The 13,962-nt window shown below is 43.5% G+C and overlaps 1 protein-coding gene across 4 annotated transcripts in view; it reads left to right on the top strand.

The window, feature by feature from the left end:
• LOC138301652 (UPF0462 protein C4orf33 homolog) overlaps nt 1-10,511 on the top strand; it is a 48,235-nt gene extending 37,724 nt beyond the window's left edge. For 3 of the 4 annotated variants that reach the window (XM_069242176.1, XM_069242169.1, XM_069242183.1), the window contains exons 4-6: nt 2,908-2,959; nt 3,071-3,270; nt 8,768-10,511. In XM_069242176.1, the coding sequence (XP_069098277.1) occupies nt 2,908-2,959; nt 3,071-3,270; nt 8,768-8,873 (358 nt within the window). In that variant the 3' untranslated portion in view covers nt 8,874-10,511. Of the gene's footprint in view, nt 1-2,907; nt 2,960-3,070; nt 3,271-4,125; nt 4,293-8,767 lie in introns of all 4 variants that reach the window. The other variant, XR_011205114.1, reaches the window with a different exon arrangement.
• Nucleotides 10,512-13,962: the final 3,451 nt, after the last annotated feature.

Genomic DNA, 13,962 nt, shown 5'->3' with positions numbered 1-13,962 from the left:
CCCAGCACGCACCAGTGTTATTTCACTAAACATGTACCATTGTTTCCATAATTGGCACCCCCCTGGCACACAGATAAGTCCCTTGTAAAAGGTACTAGTGGTACCAAGCGCTCTGTGACCAGGGAAGGTCCCTTAGGGCTGCAGCATGTTTTGTGCCACCCTAATGGACCCCTCACCTAACACATGCACACTGCCATTGCAGATTGTGTGTGTTGGTGGGGAGAAAAAGGCAATATCGACATGGCATTCCCCTCAGGGTGCCATGCACACAAAACACTGCCTGTAGCATTGGTAAATAACCCCTCTAGCAGGCCTTAAAGCCGTAAGACAGGGTGCACTATACCACAGGCGAGGGCATAGCTGCATGAGCAATATGTCCCTCGAGTGTCTAAATCCATTCTTAGACATTGTAAGTACAGAGTGGCCATATTAAGTATATGGTCTGGGAGTTTGTCAAAACGAACTCCACTGTTCCATAATGCCTACACTGAATACTGGGAGGTTTGGTATCCAACTTCTCAGAATAATAAACCCACACTGATGCCAGTGTTGGACTTATTAAAAAATGCACACAGAGGGCATCTTAGAGATGCCCCCTGTATTTTACCCAATCCTTCAGTGCAGGACTGACTGGTCTGTGCCAGCCTGCCGCTGAGAGACGAGTTTCTGACCCCACTTCAGCTAGTGGAGAAGCCCAGCCCCCGGACAAAGCCCCACTTTTGGCAGCAACTCCAGAGGGATGATTGGGAAAAACAAGGAGGAGTCACCACCTTAGCCAGGACCACCCCTAATGTGTCCAGAGCTGAAGTCACCCCCTCCTTGCAGAATCCTCTAACTTGGCTTGGAGGATCAGGGTGAATATGGATAGGAATGTGCCCCTTTCCCAAAGGGAGTGGGCACCAGGAGTGTGTAGCTACCCTCAGGGACAGTAGCCATCGGCTACTGCCCTCTAACCCTAAAAACGCCCCTAATTCTTGTATTTAAGGGCCCCAGTCAGATTCCTGATGACCTCACAAAAAAAAGAAGGACTGCTCATCTGAAACCCCAGCAGAGAAGGAAAGGAGACAACAACTGACTTGGCCCCGGCCTTACCGGCCTATCTCCTGCTTCAAAGAACCTGCAGAAGAAAAGCGACGCGTCCTGCAGGTTCAGCGATGTCTGAAAAACCTCTGGCTGCATCACAGAGGATCAAGAACTCCCGTGGACAGCGGCCCTGTCCAAAGAAGAAAAGAAGAAATCTCCTCTGAAGGACTCCCACCTCCCTCCAGAAGCGTGAGTCCTAACCACTCTGCACCCGACACCCATGGCCGGAGTCCAGGTGGCCCAGCCAACCAGAGAGGACCCCCAGGCGACGGCGACCAAGTGCCCACCCTGGGTTGACGTCTCCACCCTTCAACGACGACGCCTACGGAGGGAATCCCGAGGACCCCCTGACCGCGACTGACCTGGACAAAGATAAACGACGCCAAAGGACACACTGCACACGCAGTCCCCAGGCATTGGAGAAATCGACACCCAGTGCAGCGACGATCAGCAGGCAGCCCTCTTCCCTGTCCGACCAGTGGTGTGCCCAAGACACCCCCCTGGACCTCGCCTGCAGCACCTGAGTGACCCCCCGGGGTCCCCTCATAAAGTTTAATTGGAAACCTGATGCCTTGTTTGCACCCTGCACCTGGCCGCCCCAGTGCCGCTGAGGGAGTGGGATTGGTGCCTACTTGGGGACCCTACAGTGCTCCTCTAATCCCCCCCTAGTCTGCCGTCCGGGCCACGGGTACTTACCTGCTGGTACACCGAATTCCGAGTACCCCCTGTCTCCATAGGAGCCCACGTTAAAATTGCTCAACTTTGACCTTTGCATCCGGCTGGCCCAGTGTGGCTGGTGGTGGGTTTTTGGGGTTGACTTGAACCCCCAACGGTGAACTACCTATAACCTGCACACTGGAACTGTAAGTCGTGTACTTTCCTGTAAAACTGTACTTAATTTTCTTCCCCCAGGAACTGTTCTGAAAATGCAGTGTCCACTTTTAAAATAGATATTCTTTATTTTCTTAAAAACTGTTTACTTGACTAAAGTGAAACAAAGTTACATTGATGTCTATGCTAAGCACTTACCTGCAACAGTATTTACTTCTGAACTAAGTCTTGTGGTTCTAGTGATAAAGTAACAAAAATATATTTTTCTATATAAAATCCTATTGGTCTGGAGTTAAGTCATTGAGTGTGTGTTTCTTCTATTGCTTGTGTTTGTACAACAAATGCTTAACAGTACCCTCTGATAAGCCTAACTGCTCAACCACACTACCACAAATACAGCATTAGTATTATCTATTATTGCCTCTGTCAAGCCTCTTGGGGAACCCCTGGACTCTGTGCACACTATATCTCATTTTGATATAGTATATACAGAGCCAGTTTCCTACATAGACTCCATCAACCAGCCCTCTTCATCCATTGATCTGTTATTTCCCCATTTATGTTTTTCTTTTTTCCACTTCAGAATGCATCTGGGGGTATTGGTTCTACCCACTTCAGCCATTGGCTAACTTCTCTGTGAGTGACGGCCTTCTACCCTTTCACAAGTAGCACATCCACACACAAAATAGTTCCCTCCAATCCCAATGACTACTATGCCAGGGACTTGAGACTAAAATATATATATTTCTGATAGCCAAAGATATTTTCTTTAGATTGGCAAAGAGCCAGACAATTCCCCATCAATAAAGTTTTGCGAAAACCATGTAAAAAAAAAACAATAATTGAGAAAGTTTAATTCTTGTGCAATGCTTGTGTAGGGGCAGCACAAGCAAGCCTTATACAAATTCTTTTTGTTTTTTTTGTAGGCTTACTACGTGTAAAGACATCAATTTGTTTAATTCTAACGTTTTATTATATATTGCATTTCCACAGCCATGGGCAACATTTGGTTTTGCTGCTTTCAGGCCGAAGAAATGCATGGAAAGTAGGTGATAACATACATTAAAATTGTGCTCCTTCCTTTCTTCCTAGCAATTCTTCATTCTCCTTTTCAAAGCATTCAAATGTTTATATTATCTCTTTTTAACCATTCCAGCAAGAACTTGCATTAGAATGTGATATGACTAGAAAAGGAAGCAGATGGGAAGGCCAAGCTGTTATTCCTTGGATCTATTTTCCACCTGGTATTGACCGGTTCAATGCATATGCAATACATGGATCAGGTGAAATGAGAACATATGAAGCACTATATCCTATACCCCAGAGTGAAATTGAAGCAGGACAGCAGCCTGATTTGTAAGTAGGTGATTGTGACATGTAAATGTCTAGACTTACTATAAAATATAAAGTTTTGTGTTGAATTTGTATATGCCAACAGAATCTGAATGTTCTTTAAATCCTTTGACATAGACATCTTACTGATTAATGCCACTGTAATTATGTTTGACTTCTCCGGCCGTTGGTCCTGAAACAACTTTACTTTAACATTGCTATGTAGCTGGATTAAATTTAAGCTACATACAATACTATGACTATACTGTCTAAGTACATGAAGAGGAAAGATTCAAAAAATTTACTTTAGAGGACTCTCCGTCAACTGCTGATTGAATAAGATCATGCACAAGGATTCCCGCCAGTGTAGCATCTATAGGACTTATTGCCAAAGAAGACCAAACTAATTTCAAAATGTTCTAGATGTCCTCGTGTTCCTGGATCTGAACAGTAACTATTCTCTTTGCGCCCAATTCACATAGTTGTTTGCACAACTTATGTGCACACAAGTTTGATTTGTGGGTGCAGTTCATAAATCCTGACCCAAACAATCCAGAAAAGCACTTTTTTCAGCCTGCATATTCAATTAACTACAGAAGACATTATATTGTATTCCGTTAAGTGTTAAATGTAGGAACAGATGAGTCTCAGGATGTCCAATGTTAAACCTTACTGTCTCTTCCCTGTGCTCCTTGGTCCTGAGTATTTGACTCTTTTCTGCCGCTCTTTAGTAGTGGTATGATTAATTGTATTCTCTCCTGCTATGAAGCGTTGTGGTCCCCATATGACCAGTTAGGCGCTAGAATAAGATGTAGAGTAAATGCATTTGTGAACCTAACAAGTTGACATTTTTCCCCAAATACTATGGCTAATTCCAAGGCTTCAGAAGAGGACTGTAATCTTGACAGAGAGCAGCATTCAAGAGCTACCTGCACAGTCGGTCTACTTGAGCAAACACTGCCCAGACAGACAACTTACTTCATGAGGAAACATGCACTTTTTTTCAAGAAGCACTTGAGGCGTTAAAGTGAAGACTGCCTTACATGGTAAAATACTAATATCCTTCTAAAACAAGAAATGTAAGCAGTATAGTGGGAAGAGATTTTGTGCAGGGGTCGAGATGTGCATTGTTACAGGAAAGGGTTATAAATATCCGAATGGTGTGTGGTGGGGGGACGGTGATGAGGAGAGCAAAACTCTGCAAGAGGCTCAATCAAGGGCCCTTTTGATTATCTGTGGCTTCTTTCTTGGTCGACAGCAGGCCCTTTTGGTCACGAAAACAACAGTGCTGAAGAGCTGCCACCTCCTACGGGCTAGGAGGCTTGTCTGCTACTCTGTGTATGACATCTGAGCCACCATTCATGTAGTGAACTTCCAGGGGAGGGGATTCTTTGTGCTCCTCTTGGGCTCCTCCAACAACTGCTGGATGACCTTCCCCACAGTGCTTCTCCTTGCCCTGTTTAACATGCACCAGACCCGCCTCCCTTTATTCTTATCGCTGATCCGGTCATTAGAAGAGCAGACTTGACCCAGTTCAGTTTTGGAAAGTGAGTTTCAAAGTCCATGCACAATGTGCCCGAAGGTGAGCAGTCCGCTGGGGCGGCGGCCCTTGGCACAGGCAATCCAAGAACCTGCGATGTGGCTCCAGAGTATCTGCCCCCTGCCAGCCCGACTCAATCTCTGGAATGTGCACTGTGCTCTGCTGTCCGTCATCCAGGATATCAAAGACCATCTGCAGAAAGGCACAGGGAAGTCCCTCCAGCGGCTACAGGACACAGAAGGGTTTCCCTTCCTTCTCCTTGTTCACACCGAACACACTGGAGCAATTTTCACCAAGATACACTTGAGAGCATATAACTGTGATCCCTCAGAAGGCTCCTTTCTGATGCAAACCAGTTTGGATATTGATCCAAATCATTTGAAAGGACACTTCTAACAATGTTTCCAAAGAGGCAGAATTACAGAAAGCACACACAGGAGTCTTCCCCACGTATGGCTTATGATAATCATTGTCATTTTCTACAAGAGAATGCCAAAATCTTTCCTCTCATGATGGCAATCAAAGAAAAATATTAAGCTATGCTGATCTCTCCTTTTTCAATTATGATGTTAGGATGTTTAGGGCCAGATGTAGCAAAGGGTTTTACCCATTTTGTGTCTATGGGAAAATGTGTTCATACATATGGCCCTTAGTCCCTGAAATTCTGGATAAATTTGTGGTAAAATCCCAAAGTTGTACTGTTAGACTCCATTCAGGGGTAGGTCACAAGGCAGACGGGTGTTACTAAGCACAGCTGAGGTCATTTGTCCGTGTTGTCCTGGGGTCCACCCAACTATAGCTTTGAAAACTGGGCCAAGTACTCCTCTTCTGCACTTGACTCACAAGGTAACTAAGGTGAGTAGTCAAAGCCTTTTCAGGCGGCTAAGGTGTGGGACTGCAGCTCAGAACCGAATTAGTCAAATAACAGACTCAGTAAGCCACTTTCCAGCCAGGTGCTTGTTTTAAGGAAAAAGAGAGTACATTAAAGTCACTGCAAAACAAAATGCTACACAGTTGGCTCATGGGTTTAGCTACATGGTTCTAGTTAATCGTCAAACCATCTACAGTGCCCTATCTTAACTCTAGGGTAGCCTCCAATATCTTTGGTGACTTATCAGAGATAGTCATAAGCAAAGTTAAGGCACAGGTGTTAGTTCACTAAGCAGTTTCCTTTGCAGGTAATTTGTAGGTCAGTTCAATCATTTTTCCAATCATAGAGTTCACAGTGGCAAGTGGAATCTTCATACTGGCAGGTTTATATTCGTACATTCAAGACACAGTCTCTCAGTCTTTCGATCTCAGGCCCTGTCTTACAGAAGAGGTATGTCGGAGTGTGGTGCTGGAGGTTTGTTTAGCGGGGTCGCAGCGGGAAGCTGCCTTGCTTCTCACTCTGGCTGCTGGGATGAAGAACATGGAAGATAAGATCGGTGGGTGCTTGTCTTTGGCAGTTGTGGCCTTGGGCTATGACATAGGTCCTCCGATACGGCATTGATTATTACTTTAGTATTTTATGCCGCATGTCAGGCAGCAGCAGCACAAGAGCCTTTGGCATTCTGCAGACATACCGGTTGGCACACATTTGTTCTCGCTTGTAGTTCTTCATATCGATCATATGACCTGCAGAAGGAGACTGGGTGACCTAACATGGCTTGATTCAGTACTGGCATGACTCCCGATGTCAGTCAGCTACTTCTGGGTGCTCCATACTACAGGAATACCACTGGGCTTCCACTCCCGGGTAGTCTGACCTCTTGTAGGGCCAGCATCTCCTTCCATATGTGACCAGGAAGGCAGGCTTTTATGTGCACAGCTGATCCAGAGCTTCTCCCTTCAAGTGATGTCTTCACACCTCTGAGATACTGGCTGTCATGTAGACATCAGCTCTCTGTGGAGCACATCCTTCCTTTGCCAGTGAAGCAGCCTAGAATTGGAACAAAGTGAGGTGGTTTGGATTCACCTTTATACAGAAAGTTGATCCACTGTCTAAAGCCCTGGGACCGTTTTGGAGTGGTTCCTCTTCAAATGTCATTTTCTAGCTGTGTTGCAGGCAGCCTTTTTGTTAGCAGATGGCTCTCACATCGTGTAGTAATGATCATGAATCCAGGCAGGAGTATCCAAAGCCCAAAACATGGGCACAATAAAGTGTGGAGACTCTGCACCTGGGTGTTGTCAGCCTTTCTGAAGTAGCAATCGGAAAAAACAAAAGGGCAGACCCTGTCTAGAACATTTTACACCTGTAACAGAATCTTCTGACTCACTTTGCCTCTCCTACCATTCACCAAATGGCAATAAGTGTATGGACTATTCCTCAATCCCCTGCTAAAAGGTCCCTGTAGAAATTCTAAGGGTTGCCCTGTTACCATCCTTCTTCACTTCATTGTCTGGATCTCCATCCTCCATCTTCCTGGAAGGCGGGCAGTACCCTTCACTGTTTAGGGAAATTTTTTTCTTTACCTTCTAGTGCCATGCTAAATCATAAACAATCCGAAATGAATCCCAGTGATCCCAGAATTCTGACTCTCATAACACATTGAGTCTTGCTACCATACTGGTGCCACATATTCACCAAACATACATGCACTCAGCACACACACAAAATGTTAGTGAATGGGTCTGGTTGTTAAAGCTAAGCAGAACTTTATATGAGTTGGGCCAGTTGACCGCAAGGTCTGCTGAGGACTGTTGACAGTAATCTGCAGGCTGCCACCTTCATTTCAGTAACCCTGGTCATGACATGAGTTCCATGCCAGTAAGAGGGCATGCTTTGTGTGCCCATCAGGGTCACAGAAAATATTTTGGACCTTGGCTTTACCATATACATGCCTAGGTCTCAGTGTGTTAGCCAACAAAAAAGGGACGATACCCCGTTCACATGCAATTGGGTCTCACAGGGCAGGGCACACCTGTTTACATACAAGGTATATTCCTATCCCAACAGGTGCATTTCCAGATTGGATTGTGGAGTGATTCATGATTCTCTGAAGCCTTCCTGTCTGTCTTACTTTTGTAATGTTTTTTTCTTTTTCTTTTTTAAATCAGGAGATTGAAATCCTGCTGTTGAAATCCGCAGACGAGTGCCCAATAGGTGTTTTTTTATATGGACGGTATAGAGGGTTTTAACAAGTTGCAGGATACCAAACTAGGCCTACATTATTATAGATGTAAATGTGGACCACAACCAGTGGAATATTAGACTTTGGTAAACTATATTTCCTCTCCCTTTGTATCAGTTTTCTCCTAGGGATTCCTGTTTTAGTTGTACCACCAACTAAACATAGCCCTGTCTCTTACGTGTATGTGATGGTTTAAGTATAGAAGATGAGAACCATTTCTTGTGTATTTCTATTTTCACTTGTGTAAGAAAGAAGTGGTCCTTTGAAACCAATATCGAATGATAAAGGGATGGTGAACGCTTTATTCATCTGCAGAAATACAAGTGTTGTGTATGTGTAATATTACACTGGTGATTATTTGTGGTGGGACTGGGTTCATAGAAAATACCGTGCTACAGAGGGTAGATAGATTTGGTGGGACAAAGCTTTAACATGTATTTGATGGTTTGATGTACACCGAGTTAGTGAGCCGTACATATGAAATTTTATCATCGATTGATGTGACTTTATGCCGATGTTTTTGTGTACTTTGCATTGTTTGAGGGAAGGATTGTTATGATTGTAGTTTATTGAATAGTGCCATAGATCAGTGACTGCTGTGAAATTCAGGTGCCATTGCCACATGGTGGAAACAAACATTTTGCCACAGTTAAGGCACGTATCTGATAGCGCAAAGCACGGTTTTAACTTTCTCTCTAATTGCTGTATTAGCACTGTGCTCTAGGTACCATTTAATAGCAGTTGCTCAGAGAAATGGGATGCATTGTGTGTGCGAGTAGCCATAATTTGCATCTTTAGAGCATAGATGACTATGTATTGTATTCAAAGACTCACTTGTTGAAGTATGTCATTTTGTTTTGTTTTTCAGCCACCGATTAGAATATTTTAAGCCTTTTTCATTTGGTGCCGTAACAGGAGAAGCTTGGAAGCAACCTGAGTCTGATTTGTGGTTGACATCTCTGTCTCACAAATAGGGAACCTTCCATGGTTCCTGTGTGTATTTTCTATAATCACAAACTTATATGAAGAGAATAATTTGAATCTACATCTTTCTCAACTGTTTGATTTAAATGCTTATTTGCTACAGTGAAATTGTGACTTTTCCCTCAGTTTCAACTTTTTAAAAAGACAATCGGAGCACAAAATGTTTGTTATCATAATGAAATGTATACAAATTAAGAGTATTATTGTAAATTGCCAGTGTGACATTATCATAGTATTTATACGAACGAAGGAGGCTCTTGGGTAACTTCTGCTTCTTTAGGGTTACCTGTATATTCAGTTCTGAGAAACATCTGTTGCCTCATGCTCAGCAATATATACCCGCAGCCATATAGACCATTTTTTGCTTTCCTCCAAAAATGTCTGCTTAATTAACTGACTCCGAGGTCAGGCTGTCGTCTACTAAATCCAAATTCCGGAACACCATCAGAATATATCTTCGTTCTATTTTGCTCGTTAAAGGTTTTGAGAAAATCCCGATTCAACCTGTAAAAGGAGGTGCTAGCTGAAAACCTGCATAATGAGAATTTCTCTTGCACATTTTGCCAAATGAAACCTGGTGAAATGTGAATGCGGTAAATGCCTGGTATTTAGGGGAAACAGTAGAAATGGATGCAGAAACTCTGGCTTCCACTGTCATTCCCCTTTTGGATACAAAGATTTTGTAATCAGGAGGCAATCTTCCTTCTGAGAATTACTGAACCCCGTGGAATTGGTATGTTGCCAGTATAGGAATTCCCCCACAATTACAAAGAAACTCCTAATGAATTAATTCTGTTAGAGATTAATAAAATATCAAAATAATATTTCTGTGGTAACTACCTCACTTCCTTACTATGTGTCATGAGTCCATCTTCATCGCCGCCAGCACCACAAACCGGCTCTCTCCTACATTTACAGGGTGCAGAGTAATACTCAGAATCCACACTAGTCTTTTCAGGGGGACTAGTTATGCTGCAGGATCTGCACATCTTGTTTGAACTGTTTATGTTCTCTTATGAGGTGCTAAATCTTTTTTATTCTTTCTTTGCTTGCTTGTACCTGCACAACATTGCCTTTGTTAATATCCTATTGAATGATGTGTTCCTTTTCTGGTTTGAAAATTAAGATTCTTAAATTTTGAATAGAGGCCTTGCCTTAAATGACCTTGACCGACTAAAGGTTGTTTTAGTTCTTAATATTCACAGCTCGTAATCTTATACGCTTTTAAAAGGTAAACACAAGGTACAAAAAAATATTTAAAAAAGGAGAAATGAAGAACTACATTTCCTATGCCTTGGGTTTATCTAAAGGGTGTATACTGATGTTAATGTTGTCCAGTCTTACGTAAAGCATGAATTGTGTCAATTTTGGTACTAAGAAATCCAAGATATCATAGGTTTGTTTGTTTAAAGGATACAGATTCACACATTTGTTGTACACAGATATCCTCAGTGTTTTTATTTAATCAAGGCTCCAGACGCCGTCTTATATTCATTCACATGCACAATTATTAGAGCCTATTACTTGGTGTACTACAACTCTTGACTTACAAGTGTTTTTCTGGTTTCATTTAAGCCTGTGTAAATGTATCCAATTAATTAAAACGTTTTTGAAGTTTTTGGTCCTTACTGAATGGGTGTTAGTTATTTTTGCACTTTAACTGGTATATTTATTCCGCTTTTCTGTCAGGGTGTGCAAGAATCACAAAACCTGACTGACTAACCTTTTTCCAGCTTTCATGTTAGCGAACACGGTGAAAACTCTTCACAAAATTATGCAACACAAAAATATTGCTTAGTTTTCCAATAAGAATCTATAAGTGACAATCTAAGATGTTTTAATTTAAAATTACATTTCACCCCTCCTAGGTCACACCAGTTTTAAACTGGTCTACCCGCATCCTATTGAAAGGAGACATGCCAGCCCTATAGTAAAACTAGTTAACCCTTCAAAATAAGGCTCTGCTGGTGGAAGTAGCCTGAAATCAGTTACACATATTTGGAATAAACTGTACTGTGAGTGTGTAAGGAGATGTATTGTTAAAGATGTCTGAACGTATGTGATTTATATATCTCATGAGATCAACACTGCACTTTATGCCTGCTGTAACCAAAATTATGTCCATAGTAGGATGTGTAGGTCCTACATGTGAGCACAAGTGTGGCCCAACCTGTTCCCCGAAAAAAAAAAACGCAAACAATTATTGGGATGGTACAATCTAAAATCCATCTAAAATCAAGTATTACGTCAGTCAAATAATATTCAAACACAAAATTTGTAATTCTGTCTGAGTCACACATTTTTTAGTTTCTTAAGCTTTATTTTTCTTTTTTCTTTTTTCTTTTTTATATGTCTTTAGTAAATGGCTAACAGTGTTAGTCTGGGATGTTATTTTTGCCACTTACAGATGATGCACAAAAAAATGAAAAAAGAAAATAAATTATTATTGCAACTGTTGGGTGTGTCTATTATTTGAATGTTATGTTATGTGAATGAAGTGACGTCATAGTTGATGTATGGTGTCAGTGTACCAATCACTGTTTGCTTGTATCCATTTGAGATTGGGGGCTCTACCTTTGGCTATAGAATATATCCAGACACCAGCTAGAGGTAGCATCACACATATAGGCCCCCATCACAACTGGAAATTGCCGGCTCCGAAATACCACCAGTGCTGGCGGTCTTAAGACTGCCCTAATACCTCGGATTTCCGAATTCTGCCCAAAATCAAGTGGAATTCCGAAACCAGTCATGCTGGCGGTTGGCGGTGCAGATGCAGTACCGCCACGGGTACCGTCACGCCAAAAAGAGACCGCACACCGTATTACAACCTGTAATACAGTGTGGCGGTGTCCAGGTGGCGAGGCACTGCCGGTGGTGGAAGCGGCATGACCCGTTCCCTCCCGGACAACCTCCTCGACAAAAGAGATAGGTGGATCATCCGAAAGGTGGGTGGGGTGGGGTGGGGTGGCGGGGGGCTGCATGTGTGAGTGCATGTGTAAATGTCATGAATGCAGGGGGTGGGGGTGTGTGTGGGTGTGTGTGTGTGGGTGTCATGAATGTGGGGGGAGGGGCTGTGTATTTGTGGGTGCGTGTCTGCGTGTGTGAACCCATGTGTGAATATCGTGAATGCGGGGGAGGGAGGGGTGTTTGGGGGTGCGTGTCTGCTTGTGTGAGTGATTGTGGATGGGGTGAGTGCGGGTGTGAGCGATTGAGTGATTGTGCAGATGGAAGGGGTGAGTGTGTGTATGCGTGTGCATGTGTATGTAAGGGGAAGGGGGAGTGTTTTTGTAAGTGGACAGGGAGGGGGTGAATGTTTGTGTAAGTGGATGGGAGAGGGAAGTGCATGTTTCTGTGAGCGGACAGGGAGGTGGTGAGTGTTTGTGTGAGTGAATGGGGAAATTTGGTGAGTGCGTGTATGCGGTGCAGGGGGTGTGAATGTATGTATTCGCCAGGAGTTCAAGGCGAAGGGGGATGTGAATGTAGGTATGCGCTGGGGAGAGGGGGGAGTAAATGCGTGCGTGATTGCGGTATTTGTGTATGTAAGTTAGTGTGAATGGGGGTGTATGACGTGAGTGCATGGGTGAGTGGGGGAGTGTTTGTTTCTGTGTGGGAGTATGTGTACGGGTATGTGGATGTGTGTGCGAGTGTATCCTTGCAACAGGAATGCTTATTCCTGTCGCCAGGGTGCCAGACCGCCAGATTTTTCTGGTTGTGCGACCGACAGAAAAACGCTGGCGGTCTCCCACCTCGTGATATCACTAGCGGTATCACGCCTTCTGCTGTGCTGGAGGTGCTCACCTCCAGCCCGGCAGAACGCTGTAATATGGCGGGTCGGGTGGAGGCTCAGCGATTTGGCTTTGGCCAAACCGCCAAACTCCTAATTTGGCAGTATTCACCGCCGGCCCGTCAGCGGTGACACCGCCACCACAGCCCTGGTGGTCTCATGACCTCCAGGGTCGTAATGAGACCCATAATCTTTCCTGATATTGATTGATCTAGGCTTTGGGGCATCTATATCTCACCAGTCCCCGAAGAAAAAATTACTTTTGTGCTTGGGTGACTGCCAGGTGATGAATTTACACAAATATAAATAGTCTCTAGACAGTAAGAGACAGCTCTTGTTTGTACACGGTAATTCCTGTCAGACCTTTCCTGGTTTTCCCAACATCTAACCATCCGATTGTTTCATGCTAAAGACCTTTGTCAAAGTTAAATTGTGCAGTCTGAATTCAGTTAATCGTGCCATACATCCGCATTTTTATACTTGCATCAGTCAGAAACAAGTTTCAAATAGCTTTGTTGTGGTGATTGTTGTGGTGACTGATGTTGTGTTGCATCTGCTTTGGTTGCTCTGCCTAATTCTTTGCCTCTGTCACTCACTGCTGCTGTACTAATAATGTGGATATGGGGCTGAGACTGTTCCCATCCTGCTGCTGTTCGCTGCGAAGTTGGCTTATGCAGTCTCGGCCTCTATTTCTTGTTTACAGTATTCAAGGCAGTATCTAGGCTTTTTTTTAAAGTGCAGGTGAAACACGCCTCTTCCATTTATGTTTTTTTATGCTAAAATGGTACTAGCAAGAGATGAGGGCGCTCACTCTTTCAGCAATACGGCCAATGCTAAGCAGTCTTAAACCAACTGAAAATTCAATGTGAGTTTTACAAGTAAAGTTCTGTCGACCTCAGATGGCAGACACTTTGATACTCCTGGTGCACTTATGGTTATAGTGCCTCCACTTTGCATAGTCCTGAAAAGCTTTGATAACTATGTGTCAGTTCCTTGTAAGATGGGAAAAACATTATTGCTGAACATAATATGCCCACCATAGCCAACTCTCCATACCATAGAACTTGGGTGTAAAATAATTTTTAACTTTAACGGGCAGCTGAACGTGCAGTTCATAGGCTTTAGGGTGCCCGAAGCATTATTTGCACCCCTCAATTTCTCTTCCTTTATGCACCTTTGATTCGGGTAGCACTTAACCCTCCTTTCTAATGAGGTGGCTGTATGATAACTAATTCTGAGTTTATTTCTAATCACACTGCTTCTACAGAAAATGTGCTCTCCTCACCAGATTT

The sequence above is a fragment of the Pleurodeles waltl genome, chromosome 1_2 (assembly GCF_031143425.1).
Source record: "Pleurodeles waltl isolate 20211129_DDA chromosome 1_2, aPleWal1.hap1.20221129, whole genome shotgun sequence".
NCBI classification, from domain to species: domain Eukaryota; kingdom Metazoa; phylum Chordata; class Amphibia; order Caudata; family Salamandridae; genus Pleurodeles; species Pleurodeles waltl.
This window is presented reverse-complemented; position numbering and strand designations above follow the sequence as displayed.